Raw genomic sequence first — 24,535 nt, forward strand, 5'->3', positions numbered from 1 at the left:
CGGCCGCACAAAATTCATATTTAACCATTCAGGACCCACGGTGCACCTACTGTAGTTATGTCATCTCATAAGACCCTTGTACAAGCCACAGGGGCATCCAAAATGCCGACCCTGAACTTTCTATACAGTACAGACCCCAGAGCAGCAGACATTACCATCAGAATAAAGACCTGCGGTCTGTCACTGCCGTGATTTACACTGCAGGTGCACATAAAGGACAATAGTAGTTACAGTCATATGTAAAAGTTTGGGCACCCCTATTAATGTTAACCTTTTTTCTTTATAACAATTTTGGTTTTTGCAACAGGTATTTCAGTTTCATATATCTAATAACTGATGGACTCAGTTATATTTCTGGATTCAAATGAGGTTTATTGTACTAACAGAAAATGTGCAATCTGCATTTAAACAAAATTTGACCGGTGCAAAAGTATGGGCACCCTTATCATTTTCTTGATTTGAACACTCCTAACTACTTTTTACTGACTTCCTGAAGCACTAAATTGGTTTTGTAACCTCATTGAGCTTTGAACTTCATAGCCAGGTGTATCAAATCATGAGAAAAGGTATTTAAGGTGGCCACTTGCAAGTAGTTCTCCTATTTGATTCTCCTATGAAGAGTGGCATCATGGGATCCTCAAAACAACTCAAATGATCTGAAAACAAAGATTATTCAACATAGCTTTTCAGGGGAAGGATACAAAATGTTGTCTCAGAGATTTAACCTGTCAGTTTCCACTGTGAGGAACATAGTAAGGAAATGGAAGAACACAGGTACAGTTCTTGTTAAGCCCAGAAGTGGCAGGCCAAGAAAAATATCAGAAAGGCAGAGAAGAAGAATGGTGAGAACAGTCAAGGACAATCCACAGACCACCTCCAAAGACCTGCAGCCTCATCTTGCTGCAGATGGTGTCACTGTGCATCGGTCAACAATACAGCGCACTTTGCACAAGGAGAAGCTGTATGGGAGAGTGATGCAAAAGAAGCCGTTTCTGCAAGCACGCCACAAACAGAGTCGCCTGAGGTATGCAAAAGCACATTTGGACAAGCCAGTTACATTTTGGAAGAAGGTCCTGTGGACTGATGAAACAAAGATTGAGTTGTTTGGTCATACAAAAAGGCGTTATGCATGCGCTGTATTGTTGACCGATGCACAGTGACACCATCTGCAGCAAGATGATGCTGCCGGTCTTTGGAGGTGGTCTGTGGATTGTCCTTGACTGTTCTCACCATTCTTCTTCTCTGCCTTTCTGATATTTTTCTTGGCCTGCCACTTCTGGGCTTAACAAGAACTGTACCTGTGTTCTTCCATTTCCTTACTATGTTCCTCACAGTGGAAACTGACAGGTTAAATCACTGAGACAACTTTTTGTATCCTTCCCCTGGAAAGCTATGTTGAATAATCTTTGTTTTCAGATCATTTGAGAGTTGATTTGAGGAGCCCATGATGCCACTCTTCATAGGAGAATCAAATAGGAGAACTACTTGCAAGTGGCCACCTTAAAAACCTTTTCTCATGATTTGATACACCTGGCTATGAAGTTCAAAGCTCAATGAGGTTACAAAACCAATTTAGTGCTTCAGGAAGTCAGTAAAAAGTAGTTAGGAGTGTTCAAATCAAGAAAATGATAAGGGTGCCCATACTTTTGCACCGGTCAAATTTTGTTTAAATGCAGATTGCACATTTTCTGTTAGTACAATAAACCTCATTTGAATCCAGAAATATAACTGAGTCCATCAGTTATTAGATATATGAAACTGAAATACCTGTTGCAAAAACCAAAATTGTTATAAAGAAAAAAGGTTAACATTAATAGGGGTGCCCAAACTTTAACATATGACTGTATATTCTTGTACATAGGAGCAGTATTATAGTAGTTATATTCTTGCACATAGGAGCAGTATTATAGTAGTTATATTCTTGTATATAGGGGCAGTATTATAGTAGTTATATTCTTGCACATAGGAGCAGTATTATAGTAGTTATATTCTTGTACATAGGGGCAGTATTATAGTAGCTATATTCCTGTACATAGGGAGCAGTATTATAATAGTTATATTCTTGTACATAGGGAGCAGTATTACAGTAGTTATATTCTTGTATATAGGGAGCAGTATTATAGTAGTTATATTCTTGTACATAGGGGCAGTATTATAGTAGTTATATTCTTGTACATAGGGGCAGTATTATAGTAGTTATATTCTTGTACATAGGGGCAGTATTATAGTAGCTATATTCCTGTACATAGGGAGCAGTATTATAATAGTTATATTCTTGTACATAGGGAGCAGTATTACAGTAGTTATATTCTTGCACATAGGAGCAGTATTATAGTAGTTATATTCTTGTATATAGGGAGCAGTATTATAGTAGTTATATTCTTGTACATAGGGGCAGTATTATAGTAGTTATATTCTTGTACATAGGGGCAGTATTATAGTAGTTATATTCTTGTACATAGGGGACAGTATTATAGTAGCTATATTCCTGTACATAGGGAGCAGTATTATAATAGTTATATTCTTGTACATAGGGAGCAGTATTACAGTAGTTATATTCTTGTACATAGGGGCAGTATTATAGTAGTTATATTCTTGTAAATAGCAGCAGTATTATAGTAGTTATATTCTTGTACATAGGATCAGTATTATAGTAGTTATATTCTTGTACATAGGGAGCAGTATTATAGTAGTTATATTCTTGTACATAGTGAGCAGTATTATAGTAGTTATATTCTTGTACATAGGGGCAGCATTATAGTAGTTATATTCTTGTACATAGGAGCAGTATTATAGTAGTTATATTCTTGTACATAGGGGGCAGTATTATAGTAGTTATATTCTTGTACATAGGGGGCAGTATTATAGTAGTTATATTCTTGTACATAGGGGAAGTATTATAGTAGTTATATTCTTGTACATAGTGAGCAGTATTATAGTAGTTATATTCTTGTACATAGGGGGCAGTATTATAGTAGTTATATTCTTGTACATAGGGGGCAGTATTATAGTAGTTATATTCTTGTACATAGGGGCAGTATTATAGTAGTTATATTCTTCTACATAGTGGACAGTATTATAGAAGTTATATTCTTGTACATAGGGGGCAGTATTATAGTTGTTTTTTTCTTATACAGTACATAGGAGCAGTATTATAGTAGTTATATTCTTGTACATAGGGGCAGTATTATAGTAGTTATATTCTTGTACATAGGAGCAGTATTGTAGTTATATTCTTGTATATACTATAGTCTTGTACATAGGGACAGTATTATAGTAGTTATATTCTTGTACATAGGGGGCAGTATTATAGTAGTTATATTCTTGTACATAGGAGCAGTATTATAGTAGTTATATTCTTGTACATAGGGGCAGTATTATAGTAGTTATATTCTTGTACATAGGGGGCAGCATTATAGTAGTTATATTCTTGTACATAGGAGCAGTATTATAGTAGTTATATTCTTGTACATAGGGGGCAGTATTACAGTAGTTATATTCTTGTACATAGGGACAGTATTATAGTAGTTATATTCTTGTACATAGGGGGCAGTATTATAGTAGTTATATTCTTCTACATAGTGGACAGTATTATAGTAGTTATATTCTTGTACATAGGGGGCAATATTATAGTAGTTTTTTTCTTATACAGTACATAGGAGCAGTATTATAGTAGTTATATTCTTGTACATAGGGGCAGTATTATAGTAGTTATATTCTTGTACATAGGGGCAGTATTATAGTAGTTATATTCTTGTACATAGGGGGCAGTATTATAGTAGTTATATCCTTGTACATAGGGGCAATATTATAGTAGTTATATTCTTGTACATAGGGGCAGTATTATAGTAGTTATATTCTTGTACATATGGCAGTATTATAGTAGCTATAGTCTTGTACATAGGAGCAGTATTATAGTAGCTATAGTCTTGTACATAGGAGCAGTATTATAGTAGCTATATTCTTGTACATAGGGGGCAGTATTATAGTAGTTATATTCTTGTACATAGGGGCAGTATTATAGTAGTTATATTCTTGTACATATGGGCAGTATTATAGCAGTTGTATTCTTGTACATATGGGCAATATTATAGTAGCTATATTCTTGTACATAGGAGCAGTATTATAGTAGCTATATTCTTGTACATAGGGGGCAGTATTATAGTAGTTATATTCTTGTACATAGGGGCAGTATTATAGTAGTTATATTCTTGTACATAGGGGCAGTATTATAGTAGTTATATTCTTGTACATAGGGGCAGTATTATAGTAGTTATATTCTTGTACATAGGAGCAGTATTATAGTAGTTATATTCTTGTACATAGGAGCATTATTATAGTAGTTATATTCTTGTACATAGGGGGCAGTATTATAGTAGTTATATTCTTGTACATACAGTGGGGCAAAAAAGTATTTAGTCAGTCAGCAATAGTGCAAGTTCCACCACTTAAAAAGATGAGAGGCGTCTGTAATTTACATCATAGGTCGACCTCAACTATGGGAGACAAACTGAGAAAAAATATCCAGAAAATCACATTGTCTGTTTTTTTTCATTTTATTTGCATATTATGGTGGAAAATAAGTATTTGGTCAGAAACAAGCAATCAAGATTTCTTGCTCTCACAGACCTGTAACTTCTTCTTTAAGAGTCTCCTCTTTCCTCCACTCATTACCTGTAGTAATGGCACCTGTTTAAACTTGTTATCAGTATAAAAAGACACCTGTGCACACCCTCAAACAGTCTGACTCCAAACTCCACTATGGTGAAGACCAAAGAGCTGTCAAAGGACACCAGAAACAAAATTGTAGCCCTGCACCAGGCTGGGAAGACTGAATCTGCAATAGCCAACCAGCTTGGAGTGAAGAAATCAACTGTGGGAGCAATAATTAGAAAATGGAAGACATACAAGACCACTGATAATCTCCCTCGATCTGGTGCTCCACGCAAAAACCCACCCCGTGGGGTCAGAATGATCACAAGAACGGTGAGCAAAAATCCCAGAACCACGCGGGGGGACCTAGTGAATGAACTGCAGAGAGCTGGGACCAATGTAACAAGGCCTACCATAAGTAACACACTACACCACCATGGACTCAGATCCTGCAGTGCCAGACGTGTCCCACTGCTTAAGCCTGTACATGTCCGGGCCCGTCTGAAGTTTGCTAGAGAGCATTTGGATGATCCAGAGGAGTTTTGGGAGAATGTCCTATGGTCTGATGAAACCAAACTGGAACTGTTTGGTAGAAACACAACTTGTCGTGTTTGGAGGAAAAAGAATACTGAGTTGCATCCATCAAACACCATACCTACTGTAAAGCATGGTGGTGGAAACATCATGCTTTGGGGCTGTTTCTCTGCAAAGGTGCCAGGACAAATGATCCGGGTACATGAAAGAATGAATGGGGCCATGTATCGTGAGATTTTGAGTGCAAACCTCCTTCCATCAGCAAGGGCATTGATGATGAAACGTGGCTGGGTCTTTCAACATGACAATGATCCAAAGCACACCGCCAGGGCAACGAAGGAGTGGCTTCGTAAGAAGCATTTCAAGGTCCTGGAGTGGCCTAGCCAGTCTCCAGATCTCAACCCTATAGAAAACCTTTGGAGGGAGTTGAAAGTCCGTGTTGCCAAGCGAAAAGCCAAAAACATCACTGCTCTAGAGGAGATCTGCATGGAGGAATGGGCCAACATACCAACAACAGTGTGTGGCAACCTTGTGAAGACTTACAGAAAACGTTTGACCTCTGTCTTTGCCAACAAAGGATATATCACAAAGTATTGAGATGAACTTTTGTTTCTGACCAAATACTTATTTTCCACCATAATATGCAAATAAAATGTAAAAAAAACAGACAATGTGATTTTCTGGATTTTTTTTTCTCAGTTTGTCTCCCATAGTTGAGGTCTACCTATGATGTAAATTACAGACGCCTCTCATCTTTTTAAGTGGTGGAACTTGCACTATTGCTGACTGACTAAATACTTTTTTGCCCCACTGTAGGAGCAGTATTATAGTAGTTATATTCTTGTACATAGGGAGCAGTATTATAGTAGTTATATTCTTGTACATAGGGGCAGTATTATAGTAGTTATATTCTTGTACATAGGGGGCAGTATTATAGTAGTTATATTCTTGTACATAGGGGCAGTATTATAGTAGTGATATTCTTGCACATAGGGGCAGTATTATAGTAGTTATATTCTTGCACATAGGGGCAGTATTATAGTAGTTATATTCTTGTACATAGGAGCAGTATTATTGTAGTTATATTCTTGTACATAGGGGGCAGTATTATAGTAGTTATATTCTTGTACATAGGGGCAGTATTATAGTAGTTATATTCATGTACATAGGAGCAGTATTATAGTAGTGATATTCTTGCACATAGGGGCAGTATTATAGTAGTTATATTCTTGCACATAGGGGCAGTATTATAGTAGTTATATTCTTGTACATAGGAGCAGTATTATTGTAGTTATATTCTTGTACATAGGGGCAGTATTATAGTAGTTATATTCTTGTACATAGGGGCAGTATTATAGTAGTTATATTCTTGTGCATAGGGGCAGTATTATAGTAGTTATATTCTTGTACATAGGAGCAGTATTATAGTAGTTATATTCTTGTACATAGGGGCAGTATTATAGTAGTTATATTCTTGTAGATAGGAGCAGTATTATAGTAGTTATATTCTTGTACATAGGGGCAATATTATAGTAGTTATATTTTTGTACATGGGGCAGTATTATAGTAGTTATATTCTTGTACATGCTGGCAGTATTATAGCAGTTGTATTCTTATACTTAGTGGTCTGTATTATGGTAGTTGCATTCTTCTCTGTCCTGTATGTCTTCTGTATTTTTCGGTGTAGGTATAAGGCCGCGTTCTGTTGGTCTGGGACTTGTGGTGCTGTGATGTCGCTCATTCTTCTGCAGGGCTGCTGGCCTTGTATTTATCATCACCCCTCCGTCCATGTTACGCTGACGCGCCTCATGTATCAGTGGAAACAATAGGCGATGGGAGCCGCTGATTGTTTGTGTGTGATAAATCCCTTTTCTATTATTTTTACACCAGTTTTGTGTGCTAAGATAAATCATTGCATTTATTTATGTGGTTTGGTGGCAGACGTAGTTCCGAGCCCCTGGAGGGGGAGAGATGCTGCCGGATAAGCGCTGACGTTCTGACAATCACACGGTACGATAGTGACAATATATAATGCTGCACTGACATGTAAGACAAGAAGCGGGGATCGTAAAGTGCCGGGATTGATGGGATTGCACCTATCAGATAATAGATCGGACAGTCCGCCATGTGGTGAGAACTCACCATTAGTCCGCCATCCTGTCTTCTCCTAGGTTTGATACTATTGCATCCGGTGTATTCTCTGTGTTCTATATATTATTATTTTCCAGATAATGCTTTCCTTTTCACCTTACAATACCTGTGGGTCCCCGGGGGCCCGTCCTCATGTCTGATCTGGGTGTGTCGTCTGAGTAGAGCTTACAGGATCTATACATCCTTCCCTTGGCTCAGAAACCTCGTCCTGGCGTACAGATAGACGGGAGGCGTCTATGGCCAGGTCTACATTCCCTGTTAGGTGAGATGTTTCTCCATATGGTTTCAGTGTGCGCTCGTCCCCCTGTGCACCCTCTAACAATGAGCTCATTTTATGTTTTTCCTCCTCCTCGTACATTTTTGCTATCTCCATTGGACGTAAAAAAAAAAAAATTTAAATTTGGACTAGTTGCAACTTTTTGCACCTTTTATTGGACCAACATGAAACTCACACCAGGAACGAAGTTCCGTGAAGTTTCCAGACCTTCCAGGAGACTTCTTCAGAATGTCTAAAAGCATTCAGCAGCTCCGGCTGCGATTCCTTGATTCCTCTTCCAGCCGTTGGCCCCAAACCTGGATAGACGCCCCCACCACATCAGGAAACGACAGCCAAGTCTCCGAGATCGGTGGCCAAGACTGAAGGTTCTCATAATTGATCACAAATTACTTAAAGAAGCCTTGGCCCGAGCTGCTGGTAATTTTTCTTTTTCAGGATATTGGTTGTAAATTGTTGGACTCTCCAGCTCACGATGAAGTGTTTAGTGTTCCTCATGAACGATAATGTGGTTATTATGCGTTTATTGGAATTTCCAAGGTATTCTGCTGCCGGATGTCTTGGACCAATAGACTGGGGCGAGAATCCATGGTGGAGTTGAACCCTCAAGGTTTAATCTTGTGTCACTTGCTGCTTTTTTAATATGTAAGGTCGTGCTGAGGCATCCAAGTAGCAAAGGTTCCTCTGATCTGATGAGTCAAAATTGAGAAAAATGGTCCAATCGTCCAGCAGAAGACAACTCCATTTGGTGGTGACTTCAGAACCATCACTTGTCACGCATATGATCTTCTTATGGGAAGTTGTGGTCGAGGGTGTAAAGCGATGAACACAGCGCCAGGTCATAAATCCTGGCCGACATTTAATGCAATCCCTCACGCTTCCATAAGTCCCTTTCTTCTTTCATCTCTCAACAATTTGTCATCTACCTGGCCAGGTCATTGCTCTTTGCATTTTTGGAACTGGTCAGGTTGATCCAGCTAAGGAACAAAGGATCTTCTGATCCGATGAGTCAAAATCGAGAAAAATGGTCCAAACGTCCAGCAGAAGACAAACTCCATTTGGTCAAAAGGGACAAAAATAGGCCAAAAAGTTCCAGCAGAAGACAACCCCATTTGGTGGTGACTTCGGAACCATCACTTGTCACTCAAATGATCTTCTTATGGGAAGTTGTGGTAGAGGAAGTAAAGCGGTGGACGCAGCGCCACGTCGTAAATCCTGGCCGACATTTAGTGCAATCCCTCACGCTTCCATACGGTCCTTCTTTCATGGTCCCTTCTGTTGCCTTCTAGCATTTTCTTCTCGCATCTCTCAATAGTATGTTGTCTTCTTTGCCAATTCTTTGCTCGCTGGTTTTCTTTGGAACTGTTCACTAATTCCACATTGTCATAAATTTTGGATATTTCTTACAATTTTTGTGTAACAGATCCAACGTGATCCACCACGACTGGTGCCTCCTCGGCATGTGTTCCCACATATCGGCTGAGAATCCTGGAACGTGGTGACTTCCTTCTTCTTGAGTTTGTAACAGCCCTGACTTATATAAATAAATCCCTTTTTACTTTAATCTTTTTTTTTTTTTCTTTCCTTCCAATTTTTCATCCTCATGGACCATAAAGCCGACGGAACGCTCCCGTTTCAGTAGGCCAAATCCTCCCGTAATGTTCACAAGGTGCCGGAAAATGACCGAGCAGAGTCCTGGGAAACCGTCCCTCGTTACACGGTCTTGTAATATTAATGATGCGGATGGAAATGTGTCGTTCAGATCATCAAGAACTTGATGGCCGTTTAATCCATCACTTCTTGCTGGAGGTGGACGACCGGCCTCCTAATAACATTGTGGAGCAGGCATTCCTACACCCATGGATTGGAGTTGGGGTGAGACTCCCATTAACCCTGCGCAGCCCCCCGGTGACCTTGTCGGAATGAAGCTGTGACCTGCTGCGGATGGCTGGATGCTCCTCTGCGAGCGCTAACATCATTTCAGGCTTTGTGACCTTACGCCGATGATTCCGATGAGTTGGCTGAATGAGTAGAATCGCTGACGGTGGGACAGGTAACGAGGAGGCACCGGGACGAGGACTCATTAAATCTTCCCTGTGACCTTGGACTGGGCCTTTCACACTGTACTCGAGAATAATCTGTAACCTGCGCTTTCGAGGCGTGGGGAGGGTGACGTGAAGAACAGCGGGGACTCCAGACTTTCTGGGAGGAAGCTGAGGTTCTGTGGTCCCGACTGAGGCTTTTTTCTGAACATTTTTACTTTTTTCTAAACAGTTTTATGATGGATGAAATGAGTCCATCTCTACAGTAAAAGCGAGAATCTTCCTGCTGCCATTGTTTGAGGAATCCCTGAAACAGGTGGAAGGAACCCCAAGGAATATACATAAGATCCATACTGACATCTTTCTTATGATCAAGTTGACATTGGCCATGTTTAGGACTGAAGGGTTCTTTGCTGTAAAAGTAGTTACATTTTGGAACTCTGTAGCCCAAATATTAAGTATACTCAATTCTACGTGCCACCTATTGATCTTTTCCTATTCCAGTCATGGTGAAGTCTACAAGACAGGGTTTAGATATGGGAAGGATTCTTTACTGTAACAGCTATCACACTAGGAACAGTTGCTTAATAGTAACATGTCCTTCGTTCTAGGTAAATAAGGGCCATGTTTTCACTTGTGGCATGTAACTAGGTGATATCAACTAGGGCTAGAGTAGAAAACATTTTGTGTTTAGTATAGGAAGGGTTTTTTACTTTACAAGCAGTCTTGCTATAGAATTTGAATCTATAGTGAAATATATTCAAGATCAATTCTAGGTGCCGCTTTTTTAATCTTTTATGGTCAAGGTGGTATCCTGCCATCCATGAGGATACATGTTTTTACCATAAGAATAGGAGGGGTTCTTTACTGTTAAAGCAATTACATTATGCAACTCTGCTTTATAATGAAATATTGTACAGTGGGGGAAATAAGTATTTGACCTTGTGCTGATTTTGTAAGATTTTTAAGGGTAGGTTAATTTTAACATTGAGAGATAGAATATCAAAAGATAAAATTCAGAAAATCACATTGTATATATTATTTAAATTTACAGTGCCTTGTGAAAGTATTCGGCCCCCTGAAACTTTTCAACCTTTTCCCACATATCATGCTTCAAACATAAAGATACCAAATGTAAATTTTTGGTGAAGAATCAACAAGTGGGACACAATTGTGAAGTTGAACGAAATTTATTGGTTATTTTACATTTTTGTGGAAATTCAAAAACTGAAAAGTGGGGCGTGCAATATTATTCGGCCCCTGTAACTTAATACTTTGTTGCGTCTCCTTTTGCTGCGATTACAGCTGCAGTCGCTTGGGGTTATGTCTCTATCAGTTTTGTACATCGAGAGACTGAAATTCTTGCTCATTCCTCCTTGGCAAACAGCTCGAGCTCAGTGAGGTTGGATGGAGATCGTTGGTGAACAGCAGTTTTCAGCTCTTTCCACAGATTCTCGATTGGATTCAGGTCTGGACTGTGACTTGGTCATTCTAACACCTGGAGACGTTTATTTGTGAACCATTCCATTGTAGATTTTGCTTTGTGTTTGGGATCATTGTCTTGTTGGAAGACAAATCTCCGTCCCAGTCTCAGGTCTTTTGCAGACTCCAACAGGTTTTCTTCAAGAATGGTCCTGTATTTGTCTCCATCCATCTTCCAATCAATTTTAACCATCTTCCCTGTCCCTGCTGAAGAAAAGCAGCCCCAAACCATGATGCTGCTACCACCATGTTTGACAGTGGGGATGGTGTGTTCAGGGTGATGAGCTGTGTTGCCTTTACGCCAAAAATATCGTTTGGCATTGTTGCCAAAAAGTTAAATTTTGGTTTCATCTGACCACAGCACCTTCTTCCACATGTTTGGTGTGTCTCCCTGGTGGCTTGTTAAAAACTTTAAACAACACTTTTTATGGATATCTTTGAGAAATGGCTTTCTTCTTGCCACTCTTCCATAAAGGCCGGATTTGTGCAGTGTACGACTGATTGTTGTCCTATGGACAGACTGTCCCACCTCAGCTGTAGATCTCTGCAGCTCATCCAGAGTGATCATGGGCCTCTTGGCTGCATCTCTGATCAGTCTTCTCCTTGTTTGAGATGAAAGTTTAGAGGGACGGCCGGGTCTTGGTAGATTTGCAGTGGTATGATACTCCTTCCATTTCAATATGATCGCTTGCACAGTGCTCCTTGGGATGTTTAAAGTTTTGGAAATCATTTTGCATCCAAATCCGGCTTTAAACTTCTCCACAACAGTATCACGGACCTGCCTGTTGTGTTCCTTGGTCTTCATGATGCTCTCTGTGCTGCAAACAGAACCCTGAGACTATCACAGAGCAGGTGCATTTATACGGAGACTTGATTACACACAGGTGGATTATATTTATCATCATTGTTCATTTAGGACAACATTGGATCATTCAGAGATCCACAATGAACTTCTGGAGTGAGTTTGCTGCACTGAAAGTAAAGGGGTCGAATAATATTGCACGCCCCACTTTTCAGTTTTTGAATTTCCACAAAATTAAAAATAACCAATAAATTTCGTTCAACTTCACAATTGTGTCCCACTTGTTGTTGATTCTTCACCAAAAATTTACATTTGGTATTTTTATGTTTGAAGCATGATATGCGGGAAAAGGTTGAAAAGTTCCAGGGGGCCGAAAACTTTCGCAAAGCACTGTATTTGCATTTTGCAGTGAGAAATAAGTATTTGATCCCCTACCAACCAATAAGAGTTCCGCTCCTAATCAACTCGCTACCCGATTTAAAGCCAGCTGTCTTACATAGTCACCTTATAAAAGACTCCTGTCCACAGACTCAATTAACCAGTCACACTTTAACCTCTACAACATGGGCAAGACCAAAGAGCTTTGTAAGGATGTCAGGGACAAGATCATAGCCCTGCACAAAGCTGGAATGGGCTACAGAACCATAAGTAAGACGCTGGGAGAGGAGGAGACAACTGTTGGTGCAATAGTAAGAAAATGGAAGAAATACAAAATGACTGTCAATCGACATCAATCTGGGGCACCATGCAAAATCTCACCTCGTGGGGTATCCTTGATCATGAGGAAGGTGAGAGATCAGCCTAAAACTACACAGGGGGGAACTTGTTAATGATCTCAAGGCAGCCGGGATCACAGTCACCAAGAAAACCATTGGTAACACATTATGCTGTAAAGGTTTACAATCCCGCAGTGCCCGCAAGGTCTCCCTGCTCAAGAAGGCCATGTGCAGGCCCGTCTGAAGTTTGCCCATGAACACCTGGAAGATTCTGTGAGTGATTGGGAGAAGGTGCTGTGGTCAGATGAGACAAAAATTGAGGTCTTTGCCACTAACTGAACTCGCCATGTTTGGAGGAAGAGAAATGCTGCCTATGACGCAAAGAACACCATCCCCACTGTCAAGCATAGAGGTGGAAACATTATGTTTTGGGGGTGTTTCTCTGCTAAGGGCACAGGACTACTTCACCGCATCAATGGGAGAATGGATGGAGCCATATACCATAAAATTCTGAGTGACAACCTCCTTCCCTCCACCAGGACATTAAAAATGGGTCGTGGCTGGGCCTTCCAGCAAGACAATGACCCAATACATACAGCCAAGGTAACAAAGGAGTGGCTCAAAAAGAAGCAAATTAAGGTCATGGAGTGGCCTAGCCAGTGTCCAGACCTTCATCCCATAGAAAACTTATGGAGGGAGATGAAGCTCCGAGTTTGCCAAGCGACAGCCTCAAAATCTTAATGATTTAGAGATGATCTGCAAAGAGGAGTGGAGCAAAATTCCTCCTGACATGTGCGCAAACCTCATCATCAACCACAAGAAACGTCTGACTGCTGGGCTTGCCAACAAGGGTTTTACCACCAAGTATTAAGTCTTTTTTTGCCAGAGGGTTCAAATACTTATTTCTCACTGCAAAATGCAAATAAATTTATTCTAGCTTGGCCCTTGCAAAATTTTCGCACATTGGTCGTCGGTGGCGCAGGCAATTTCAGAAAAAGCAAGCTGGTCAAACGTAAATGTATTTCATGAGATGATGAACACAGCCAGGTATTTATATATGTAGATTGGTAATACAATAAATTGCTTTGATTAGGTAGAGGCCAAAAAATGTCTTCCGGTTGAGGCGCCACCTGCAGGTCATTGTGTCTTTCTGCAGGTTTATGAAAATGAATGTCTAAACTGTATTTAGTGATAACATTGTGAATGTGTGGTTTGTTTGGTTCTTTTCTTGGTGAAGGGAGCAAGTTTTCCTTTCAAATGGTGTATCGTGTGTGTGTGTGGTGGGGTGAAGTAATCAGCGAAAAAGCAGTGCATGTATACAAATGTGTTTGCCTATGTGACTCACCTGCAGTGAAGTGCGCAATCCTCCAATGTGCCTGAAATAGGCTGGGCAAGCAATTGAGCAAGCTGGAAAGCCCCCAAGGCAAATGTCTGGATTTGTTTGTGATGTCTGTAAGCAGCTTTGTGGTAGTGTGCTTTAGGGTACTGTGGTGCCACCTGCAGGTCAGTTTTCCTTACTGCAGGTTTATGAAAATTAATGTTTAAACTATATTTTGTGATCAAATCGTGGATGTGTGGTTTGTTTGGCTGTTTTCTTGCTGAAGGGAGCAAGTTTACCTTTCAAACGGTGTATCACGTGTGTGTATGGGTGCAGTATGAACAGGGATACAGAGGAGTCACCGGAAAACAGTGTTTAGAAATAATAGAATAGATCATTTATACAATGTGATTTTATTTTTGATATTCTATCTCTCAATGTTAATATTAAGCTACCCTTAAAACTAGACTGTTCATGTCTCTGTCAGTGGGCGAACTCACAAAATCAGCAAGGGATCAAATACTTATTTCCTTCACTGTATATGCAAGGTTAATAGTAAAAGTCAACATTTCATATTTTAATATTCCAGTTAAGGTGTAATACACTAGGCCTTGAAAATACTGGATATATACCTTGCGTAAAAGACGGGTTCTTTACTGTAAGAGCAGTGACATTATGAAACCATGCTTTTTTTTTTTGCGAAATGCTAAGTGCCTTTCTTTCATTACTTCTAATAATGAATGCTTAAGCAATATCATAGGAAGGATTCTTCACTGTAAGAGCAGATGCACAATAACATTAGGCTTTAAAATGAAACATCCTTCATTCTAAGCAACCTGTAAACTGAGCATGATGGTATTTGTATTACTTTCCAGAGGAAAGGTAATTTTGCCTTCAACAAAGCAAGGGTTCCTTACTGTCAGAGCAGTCGCACTAAGGAACCACCTCCTGATTTTTCTTAACCTAGTTTGTAAGTAAAGCAAGATGAAATTGATACAACGTTCTGGAGAAGATGCGACCATTTTTGGCTTTGGTAGAGCAAGGGTTCTTTACTGTAAGAGCAGACACATAGTGGTTTATTTTTAGATAACTCTGTTTTGCTGAAGGAATTAGCAGCGATCGATAATAGATACCGGTAATAAAACGTGTGATTGTCCAATTATGTCTTAAGTGCAAGTCACAGCGTAGAAGGAGTACATCAGCGCCGGTCCCCAGGTGACAGATTTACATGAAGGACGCCCCTCTCCCGCCCGCAGGAATGATTGACGGCCCAGGATCCAAGCTCGGATCCCATAGACGGCTCTTGTTGTCATTGAAAAGGTCAAGTCGTCTCTTCTGTGTCCGAGACATGAAATATTGATCAGAAATTCAACTGCACGGGAAATGTGCTCGGAATATTCCACGGCAGGTTTCTCCGCGGTCTAACGTTACATGAATGGTGGGATATGGCGCTCTGGTCCGGTGTCCCTGTTACATTTCCTCACACTGTGCATTACACACATGATGGCAGTCTGCGGGACGCTCCAGGACCCCCGTGTTACATCAATACCGGGGTCCGTCCATATCACGGGCTCTTCTATACAACCTTCCTCCCAGGACCCTGATATCACACTGTGAGGACTGTCAGCGGGCGACATATGGACCCTGCGGCCTCCTCTCTCCTCTGTCTGGTCACTCGGGGATATAGGATCCTGCACTCCGCACGGAGGAGAGTGATGGCACCGACTGCCAGATCTGAGAGCATCAGCATGAATTATTCATCCTGCTCAATATCTGTCTAGGGGGGTTCTGTATACAGAGGGGCCGTACACAGAGAGACCGGACACAGCAGCAATATGTGTGTAATAATACAACCGCCATCCCCCACATCATAGTGTCCAGGTGTGTCTGTCATAGAAGGGATGTACTCACCACACAGGGGCAGTATTATAGTAGTTATATTCTTGTACATAGGGGCAGTATTATAGTAGTTATATTCTTGTACATAGGGGCATTATTATAGTAGTTATATTCTTGTACATAGGAGCAGTATTATAGTAGTTATATTCTTGTACATAGGAGCAGTATTATAGTAGTTATATTCTTGTACATAGGAGCAGTATTATAGTAGTTACATTCTTGTACATAGGGGCAGTATTATAGTAGTTATATTCTTGTACATAGGGGGCAGTATTATAGTAGTTATATTCTTGTACATAGGGGGCAGTATTATAGTAGTTATATTCTTGTACATAGGAGCAGTATTATAGTAGTTATATTCTTGTACATAGGGGCAGTATTATAGTAGTTATATTCTTGTACATAGGAGCAGTATTATAGTAGTTATATTCTTGTACATAGGGGGCAGTATTATAGTAGTTATATTCTTGTACATAGGAGCAGTATTATAGTAGTTACATTCTTGTACATAGGAGCAGTATTATAGTAGTTATATTCTTGTACATAGGAGCAGTATTATAGTAGTTATATTCTTGTACATAGGAGCAGTATTATAGTAGTTATATTCTTGTACATAGGAGCAGTATTATAGTAGTTATATTCTTGTACATAGGGGCAGTATTATAGTAGTTATATTCTTGTACATAGGAGCAGTATTATAGTAGTTATATTCTTGTACATAGGTGCAGTATTATAGTAGTTATATTCTTCTACATAGGAGCAGTATTATAGTAGTTATATTCTTGTACATAGGAGCAGTATTATAGTAGTTATATTCTTGTACATAGGGGGCAGTATTATAGTAGTTATATTCTTGTACATAGGAGCAGTATTATAGTAGTTATATTCTTGTACATAGGGGCAGTATTATAGTAGTTATATTCTTGTACATAGGGGGCAGTATTATAGTAGTTATATTCTTGTACATAGGGGCAGTATTATAGTAGTTATATTCTTGTACATAGGGGGCAGTATTATAGTAGTTATATTCTTGTACATAGGAGCAGTATTATAGTAGTTATATTCTTGTACATAGGGGGCAGTATTATAGTAGTTATATTCTTGTACATAGGAGCAGTATTATAGTAGTTATATTCTTGTACATAGGGGCAGTATTATAGTAGTTATATTCATGTACATAGGAGCAGTATTATAGTAGTTATATTCTTGTACATAGGAGCAATATTATAGTAGTTATATTCTTGTATATAGGGGCAGTATTATAGTAGTTATATTCTTGTACATAGGGGGCAGTATTATAGTAGTTATATTCTTGTACATAGGATCAGTATTATAGTAGTTATAGTCTTGTACATAGGAGCAGTATTATAGTAGTTATATTCTTGTACATAGGGGCAGTATTATAGTAGTTATATTATTGTATATAGGGGGCAGTATTATAGTAGTTATATTCTTGTACATAGGGGCAGTATTTTAGTAGTTATAGTCTTGTATATAGGGGCAGTATTATAGTAGTTATATTCTTGTACATAGGGGGCAGTATTATAGTAGTTATATTCTTGTATATAGGGGGCAGTATTATAGTAGTTATATTCTTGTACATAGGAGCAGTATTATAGTAGTTATATTCTTGTATATAGGAGCAGTATTATAGTAGTTATATTCTTGTATATAGGGGGCAGTATTATAGTAGTTATATTCTTGTACATAGGGGCAGTATTATAGTAGTTATATTCATGTACATAGGATCAGTATTATAGTAGTTATAGTCTTGTACATAGGAGCAGTATTATAGTAGTTATATTCTTGTACATAGGTGCAGTATTATAGTAGTTATATTCTTGTACATAGGGGCAGTATTATAGTAGTTATATTCTTGTACATAGGCACAGTATTATAGTAGTTATATTCTTGTACATAGGGGGCAGTATTATAGTAGTTATATTCTTGTACATAGGCACAGTATTATAGTAGTTATATTCTTGTACATAGGGGCAGTATTATAGTAGTTATATTCTTGTACATAGGCACAGTATTATAGTAGTTATATTCTTGTACATAGGGGGCAGTATTATAGTAGTTATATTCATGTACATAGGTGCAGTATTATAGTAGTTATATTCTTGTACATAGGAGCAGTATTATAGTAGTTATATTCTTGTATATATTGGCAGTATTATAGTAGTTATATTCTTGTACATAGGGGCAGTATTATAGTGGCTATATTCTTGCACATAGGGGCAGTATTATAGTAGTTATATTCTTGTACTGTACATAGGAGCAGTATTATAGTAGCTATATTCTTGTATATAGGGGGCAGTATTATAGTAGTTATATTCTTGTATATAGGGGGCAGTATTATAGTAGTTATATTCTTGTACATAGGAGCAATATTATTGTAGTTATATTCTTGTACATAGGGATAGTATTATAGAAGTTATATTCTTGTACATAGGGGCAGTATTATAGTAGCTATATTCTTGTATATAGGAGCAGTATTATAGTAGTTATATTCTTGTACATAGGGGCAGTATTATAGTAGCTATATTCTTGTATATAGGAGCAGTATTATAGTAGTTATATTCTTGTACATAGGAGCAGTATTATAGTAGTTATATTCTTTTACATAGGAGCAGTATTATAGTAGTTATATTCTTGTACATATTATTGGTATATTTTATTTGTACTGTGTTCTTTTCTCTGGCTGTTTCCCCAGTGACATTACCTGCTGCTCGCTGTTGATAGATGAGGCTTGGTTTTCATACTGTGAAATATTTCTTTTTCTACTATTGTTTAGTTTACACAATCTTCGCTACTTCAATTGAGGAAATTGCTGCTGTCCGAGCTGCAATGCCTTAATGAAAGCAATCAGATGTGTAAGATGTGATTACTTTGACAGACGACATCTGCAATGAGCCCTCGCTGATACTTGTACTCCCACAGAAAATGACAGAAAATGACGCTATCAGACATTGTACAGTATATGGCGTGATAATATATTTGTCAATGGGCGGCTGATTTAGATTCTTATCTGGTTAATTTTTTGCTGCTGTGGTCAAGTTCTGACTATTACTTTAGATTTTTTTATGTAGATTTGTATTATTTGTTGTAAATGGTGACCTCAGCCCCATCCCTAGTCCTAAACCTAAGCTTAGCCCCAACCTTATTCCTAACCTCAGCACCAGTCTTAGTCCTAACTCTAATCTCAGACCTCAGCCCCAGCCTTAGTCCTCACTCTAACCTCAGCCCAAGCCTTAGTCCTAACCCTAACCTCAGCCCCAGCTTTAGTCCTAACTCTAACCTCAGCCCCAGCCTTAGTCCTAACTATAGCCTCAGCCTTAGTCCTAACCCTAACCTCAGCCCCAGCCTTAGTCCTCACCCTAACCTCAGCCCCAGCCTTAGTCCTAACTCTAACCTCAGCCCCAGCCTTAGTCCTAACCCTAACCTCAGCCCCAGCCTTAGTACTAACTTTAACCTCAGCCCCAGCCTTAGTCCTCACCCTAACCTCAGCCGCAGCCTTAGTCCTCACCCTAACCTCAGCCCCTGCCTTAGTCCTCACCCTAACCTCAGCCCCAGCCTTAGTCCTATCCTCAGCCCCAGCCTTAGTCTTAACTCTAACCTCAGCCCCAACCTTAGTCCTCACCCTAACCTCAGCCCCTGTCTTAGTCCTCACCCTAACCTCAGCCCCAGCCTTAGTCCTATCCTCAGCCCCAGCCTTAGTCTTAACTCTAACCTCAGCCCCAACCTTAGTCCTCACCCTAACCTCAGCCCCAACCTTAGTCCTCACCCTAACCTCAGCCCCTGCCTTAGTCCTCACCCTAACCTCAGCCCCATCCCTAGTCCTAAACCTAAGCTTAGCCCCAGCCTTATTCCTAACCTCAGCACCAGTCTTAGTCCTAACTCTAATCTCAGCCCCAGCCTTAGTCCTAACTATAGCCTCAGCCTTAGTCCTAACCCTAACCTCAGCCCCAGCCTTAGTCCTCACCCTAACCTCAGCCCCAGCCTTAGTCCTAACTCTAACCTCAGCCCCAGCCTTAGTCCTAACCCTAACCTCAGCCCCAGCCTTAGTACTAACTTTAACCTCAGCCCCAGCCTTAGTCCTCACCCTAACCTCAGCCCCAGCCTTAGTCCTCACCCTAACCTCAGCCCCTGCCTTAGTCCTCACCCTAACCTCAGCCCCAGCCTTAGTCCTATCCTCAGCCCCAGCCTTAGTCTTAACTCTAACCTCAGCCCCAACCTTAGTCCTCACCCTAACCTCAGCTCCTGCCTTAGTCCTCACCCTAACCTCAGCCCCAGCCTTAGTCCTATACTCAGCCCCTGCCTTAGTCCTCACCCTAACCTCAGCCCCAGCCTTAGTCCTAACTCTAACCTCAGCCCCAGCCTTAGTCCTAACCCTAACCTCAGCCCCAGCCTTAGTACTAACTTTAACCTCAGCCCCAGCCTTAGTCCTCACCCTAACCTCAGCCCCAGCATTAGTCCTAACCCTAACCTCAGCCCCAGCCTTAGTCCTAACTTTAACCTCAGCCCCAGCCTTAGTCTTGACCCCAACCTCAGCCCCAGCCTTAGTCCTAACCCTAACCTCAGCCCCAGCCTTAGTCCTAACTTTAACCTCAGCCCCAGCCTTAGTCCTAACCCTAACCTCAGTCCCAGCCTTAGTCCTCACCCTAATCTCAGCCCCAGCCTTAGTCCTAACTTTAACCTCAGCCCCAGCCTTAGTCCTAACCCTAACCTCAGTCCCAGCCTTAGTCTTGACCCCAACCTCAGCCCCAACCTTAGTCCTAACCCTAACCTCAGCCCCAGCCTTAGTCCTAACTTTAACCTCAGCCCCAGCCTTAGTCCTAACCCTAACCTCAGCCCCAGCCTTAGTCCTAGCTTTAACCTCAGCCCCAGCCTTAGTTCTAACTCTAACCTCAGCCCCAGCCTTAGTCCTCACCCTAACCTCAGCCCCAGCCTTAGTCCTAACCCTAACCTCAGCCCAAGCCTTAATCCTAACTTTAACCTCAGCCCCAGCCTTAGTCCTAACCCTAACCTCAGCCCAAGCCTTAGTCCTAACTTTAACCTCAGCCCCAGCCTTAGTCCTAACCCTAACCTCAGCCCCAGCCTTAGTCCTAACCCTAACCTCAGCCCCAGCCTTAGTCCTCACCCTAACCTCAGCCCCAGCCTTAGTCCTAACCCTAACCTCAGCCCCAGCCTTAGTCTTGACCCCAAACCTCAGCCCCAACCTTAGTCCTAACCCTAACCTAAGCCCCAGCCTTAATCTTGACCCTAACCTCAGCCCCAGCCTTAGTACTAACTTTAACCTCAGCCCTCAGCCCCAGCCTTAGTCCTCACCCTAACCTCAGCCCCAGCCTTAGTCCTAACCCTAACCTCAGCCCCAGCCTTAGTCCTAACTTTAACCTCAGCCCCAGCCTTAGTCCTAACCCTAACCTCAGCCCCAGACTTAGTCCTAACTTTAACCTCAGCCCCAGCCTTAGTCCTAACCCTAACCTCAGCCCCAGACTTAGTCCTAACTCTAACCTCAGCCCCAGCCTTAGTTCTAACTTTAACCTCAGCCCCAGCCTTAGTCTTGACCCCAACCTCAGCCCCAGCGCTAACCTTAGCCGCATCCTTCTTCCCAACCCTATCTCTTGCCCTAACTCCAGTGTTTGGCCCCTGGGGTAACTGTCCCCGTGGCCCCCACACTCAGGTACTGGTGTGAGGCGCTCAACATGCCATGGTGCCCCCTTTGACATATCACACACTGGTGGTCGGCACATGATCTTGCTGAAGGTAGGGTGTGATAAATGGCGGCGCGGCCTCGCATCGGTGTTGTCTGGGGTCACCGGTGAGCAATGAGCGCTGTCCCCGCGGTGACTCCACGTCTCCGGTCACTTGTTGCTTTGTCTTCGGTGGTCCCTCACCTGCGGAGCGGCCGCGGCCATGACGGGCACATTGTAAGACTCGTCCATCACATCCTGACAGCTCCTCCGAGGCTCCTTGTCAGGTCTCGCCGCCTCCATCATCGCGGCCCTCACCTCCTGTCATTATAATCCAGAGGAGAAATGGGATTATAATGTGACTACATGGCTGATAACAGAGAATCATAGCTGATCTGTGACTGTGATACATGTCATCTGCAGGAGGTGGAGGAGCGATGCTCTGCAGAGAGGTCAGTGGTGTAATAATCTGCAGGATCTATCACTATGTATCTATCAGGAGGTGGAGGAGCGATGCTCTGCAGAGAGGTCAGTGGTGTAATAATCTGCAGGATCTATCACTATGTATCTATCAGGAGGTGGAGGAGCGATGCTCTGCAGAGAGGTCAGTGGTGTAATAATCTGCAGGATCTATCACTATGTATCTATCAGGAGGTGGAGGAGCGATGCTCTGCAGAGAGGTCAGTGATGTAATAATCTGCAGGATATATCACTATGTGTCTGTCAGGAGGTGGAGGAGCGATGCTCTGCAGAGAGGTCAGTGGTGTAATAATCTGCAGGATATATCACTGTGTATCTGTCAGGAGGTTGAGGAGCGATGCTCTGCAGAGAGGTCAGTGGTGTAATAATCTGCAGGATATATCACTATGTGTCTGTCAGGAGGTGGAGGAGCGATGCTCTGCAGAGAGGTCAGTGGTGTAATAATCTGCAGGATATATCACTATGTATCTGTCAGGAGGTTGAGGAGCGATGCTCTGCAGAGAGGTCAGTGGTGTAATAATCTGCAGGATATCTCACTATGTATGTGCAGGAGGTGGAGGCGCGATGCTCTGCAGAGAGGTCAGTGGTGTAATAATCTGCAGGATATATCACTATGTATCTGTCAGGAGGTGGAGGAGCGATGCTCTGCAGAGAGGTCAGTGGTGTAATAATCTGCAGGATATATCTCTGTGTATCTGTCAGGAGGTGGAGGAGCGATGCTCTGCAGAGAGGTCAGTGGTGTAATAATCTGCAGGATATATCTCTGTGTATCTGTCAGGAGGTGGAGGAGCGATGCTCTGCAGAGAGGTCAGTGGTGTAATAATCTGCAGGATATATCTCTGTATCTGTCAGGAGGTGGAGGCGCGATGCTCTGCAGAGAGGTCAGTGGTGTAATAATCTGCAGGATATATTACTATGTATCTGTCAGAAGGTGGAGGAGCGATGCTCTGCAGAGAGGTCAGTGGAGGGAGAGATGCTCTGCTTCTGATGTGTCTCTGTACTTTCCCCTGTGATGAGGACACGGCAGAGTTTTCGGGGATAAAGCCGCTTCCTCTCTGGGGAACACTCAGGATTTGGCGCAGGAACACGGAGTTAAGAAGCAGAAAGATTTTCCAGACATTAAGTATCGATGACCCCGAAAGAGAGAGAACGTGAAGAGGAAGGAGCCGATACACAGAGAGCGCAGAGACAGGGTAGAGGGCACAGAGACAGCACAGAGGCCACAGAGATGGGACAGAGTGCAGAGACAGCAGATTCAGGACAGGGTGCAGAGACAGCAGAGACGGGACAGAGGCCGCAGGGATGGGACAGAGCGCAGAGACAGTAGAGACGAGACAGAGGGCGCAGAGACAACAGAGACGCGACAGAGGGTACAGAGACGGGACAGAGGTCGCAGGGATGGGACAGAGCGCAGAGACAGTAGAGACGAGACAGAGGGCGCAGAGACAACAGAGACGCGACAGAGGGCACAGAGACGGGACAGAGGCCGCAGGGATGGGACAGAGCGCAGAGACAGTAGAGACGAGACAGAGGGCGCAGAGACGGCAGAGACGGGACAGAGGCCGCAGGGATGGGACAGAGCGCAGAGACAGTAGAGACGAGACAGAGGGCGCAGAGAAGGCAGAGACGGGACAGAGGCCGCAGGGATGGGACAGAGCGCAGAGACAGTAGAGTCGAGACAGAGGGCGCAGAGACGGGACAGAGGCCGCAGGGATGGGACAGAGCGCAGAGACAGTAGAGACGAGACAGAGGGCGCAGAGACGGGATAGAGGGCGCAGAGACCACAGAGACGTGACAGAGGGCACAGAGACGGGATAGAGGGCGCAGAGACAACAGAGATGGCACAGAGGACGCAGAGACGGGATAGCGGGCGCAGAGACGGGACAGAGGGCGCAGAGACGGGACAGAGGGCGCAGAGACGCGACAGAGGGTGCAGAGACAACAGAGACGGCACAGAGGATGCAGAGACGGGACAGAGGGCGCAGAGACGGGACAGAGGGCGCGTAGACGGGATAGAGGGCGCAGAGACAACATAGACGCGACAGAAGGCGCAGAGACAACAGAGACGGGACAGAGGGCGCAGAGACAGCAGAGCCGGGACAGAGAGTGCAGAGACAGTAGAGCTGGTACAGAGAGCGCAGAGACAGCAGAGACGGGATAGAGGGCGCAGAGACAACAGAGACGCGACAGAGGGCGCAGAGACGGGACAGAGGGCGCAGAGACAGCAGAGCCAGGACAGAGAGCGCAGAGACAGTAGAGCTGGTACAGAGAGCGCATAGATGGCAGAGCCGGGACAGAGCGCAGAGACATAACAGAGAGCACTGAGACAGGACAGAGAGAGCAGAGGCAGGGAAAAGAAAGCAGAGACAGGACAGAGACTTAACAGTGGGCGCAGAGATGGGGTAGAGAGCGCACAGACAGCAGATACAGGAAAAATAGGACAGAGCACAGAGGCAGCACAGAGATAGGACAGAGAGCAGAAAAAGGG

General features: G+C 42.5%; 2 protein-coding genes across 4 annotated transcripts in view; both read left to right on the forward strand.

Moving 5' to 3' along the window:
* The window catches only part of CNTFR (ciliary neurotrophic factor receptor), a 483,759-nt gene that overhangs the window by 175,118 nt on the left and 284,106 nt on the right, over positions 1 to 24,535 (forward strand). The window lies entirely within an intron of this gene.
* Positions 18,495 to 21,193, forward strand: LOC141060451 (uncharacterized). Its single transcript, XM_073556704.1, has one exon. The coding sequence runs from the start codon at positions 18,984 to 18,986 to the stop codon at positions 21,096 to 21,098; it is 2,115 nt and encodes a 704-aa protein (XP_073412805.1). The 5' UTR covers positions 18,495 to 18,983; the 3' UTR covers positions 21,099 to 21,193.

Source organism: Dendrobates tinctorius, unplaced genomic scaffold, assembly GCF_039654945.1.
Source record: "Dendrobates tinctorius isolate UK_male_01 unplaced genomic scaffold, ASM3965494v1 ptg000237l, whole genome shotgun sequence".
Taxonomy (NCBI): domain Eukaryota; kingdom Metazoa; phylum Chordata; class Amphibia; order Anura; family Dendrobatidae; genus Dendrobates; species Dendrobates tinctorius.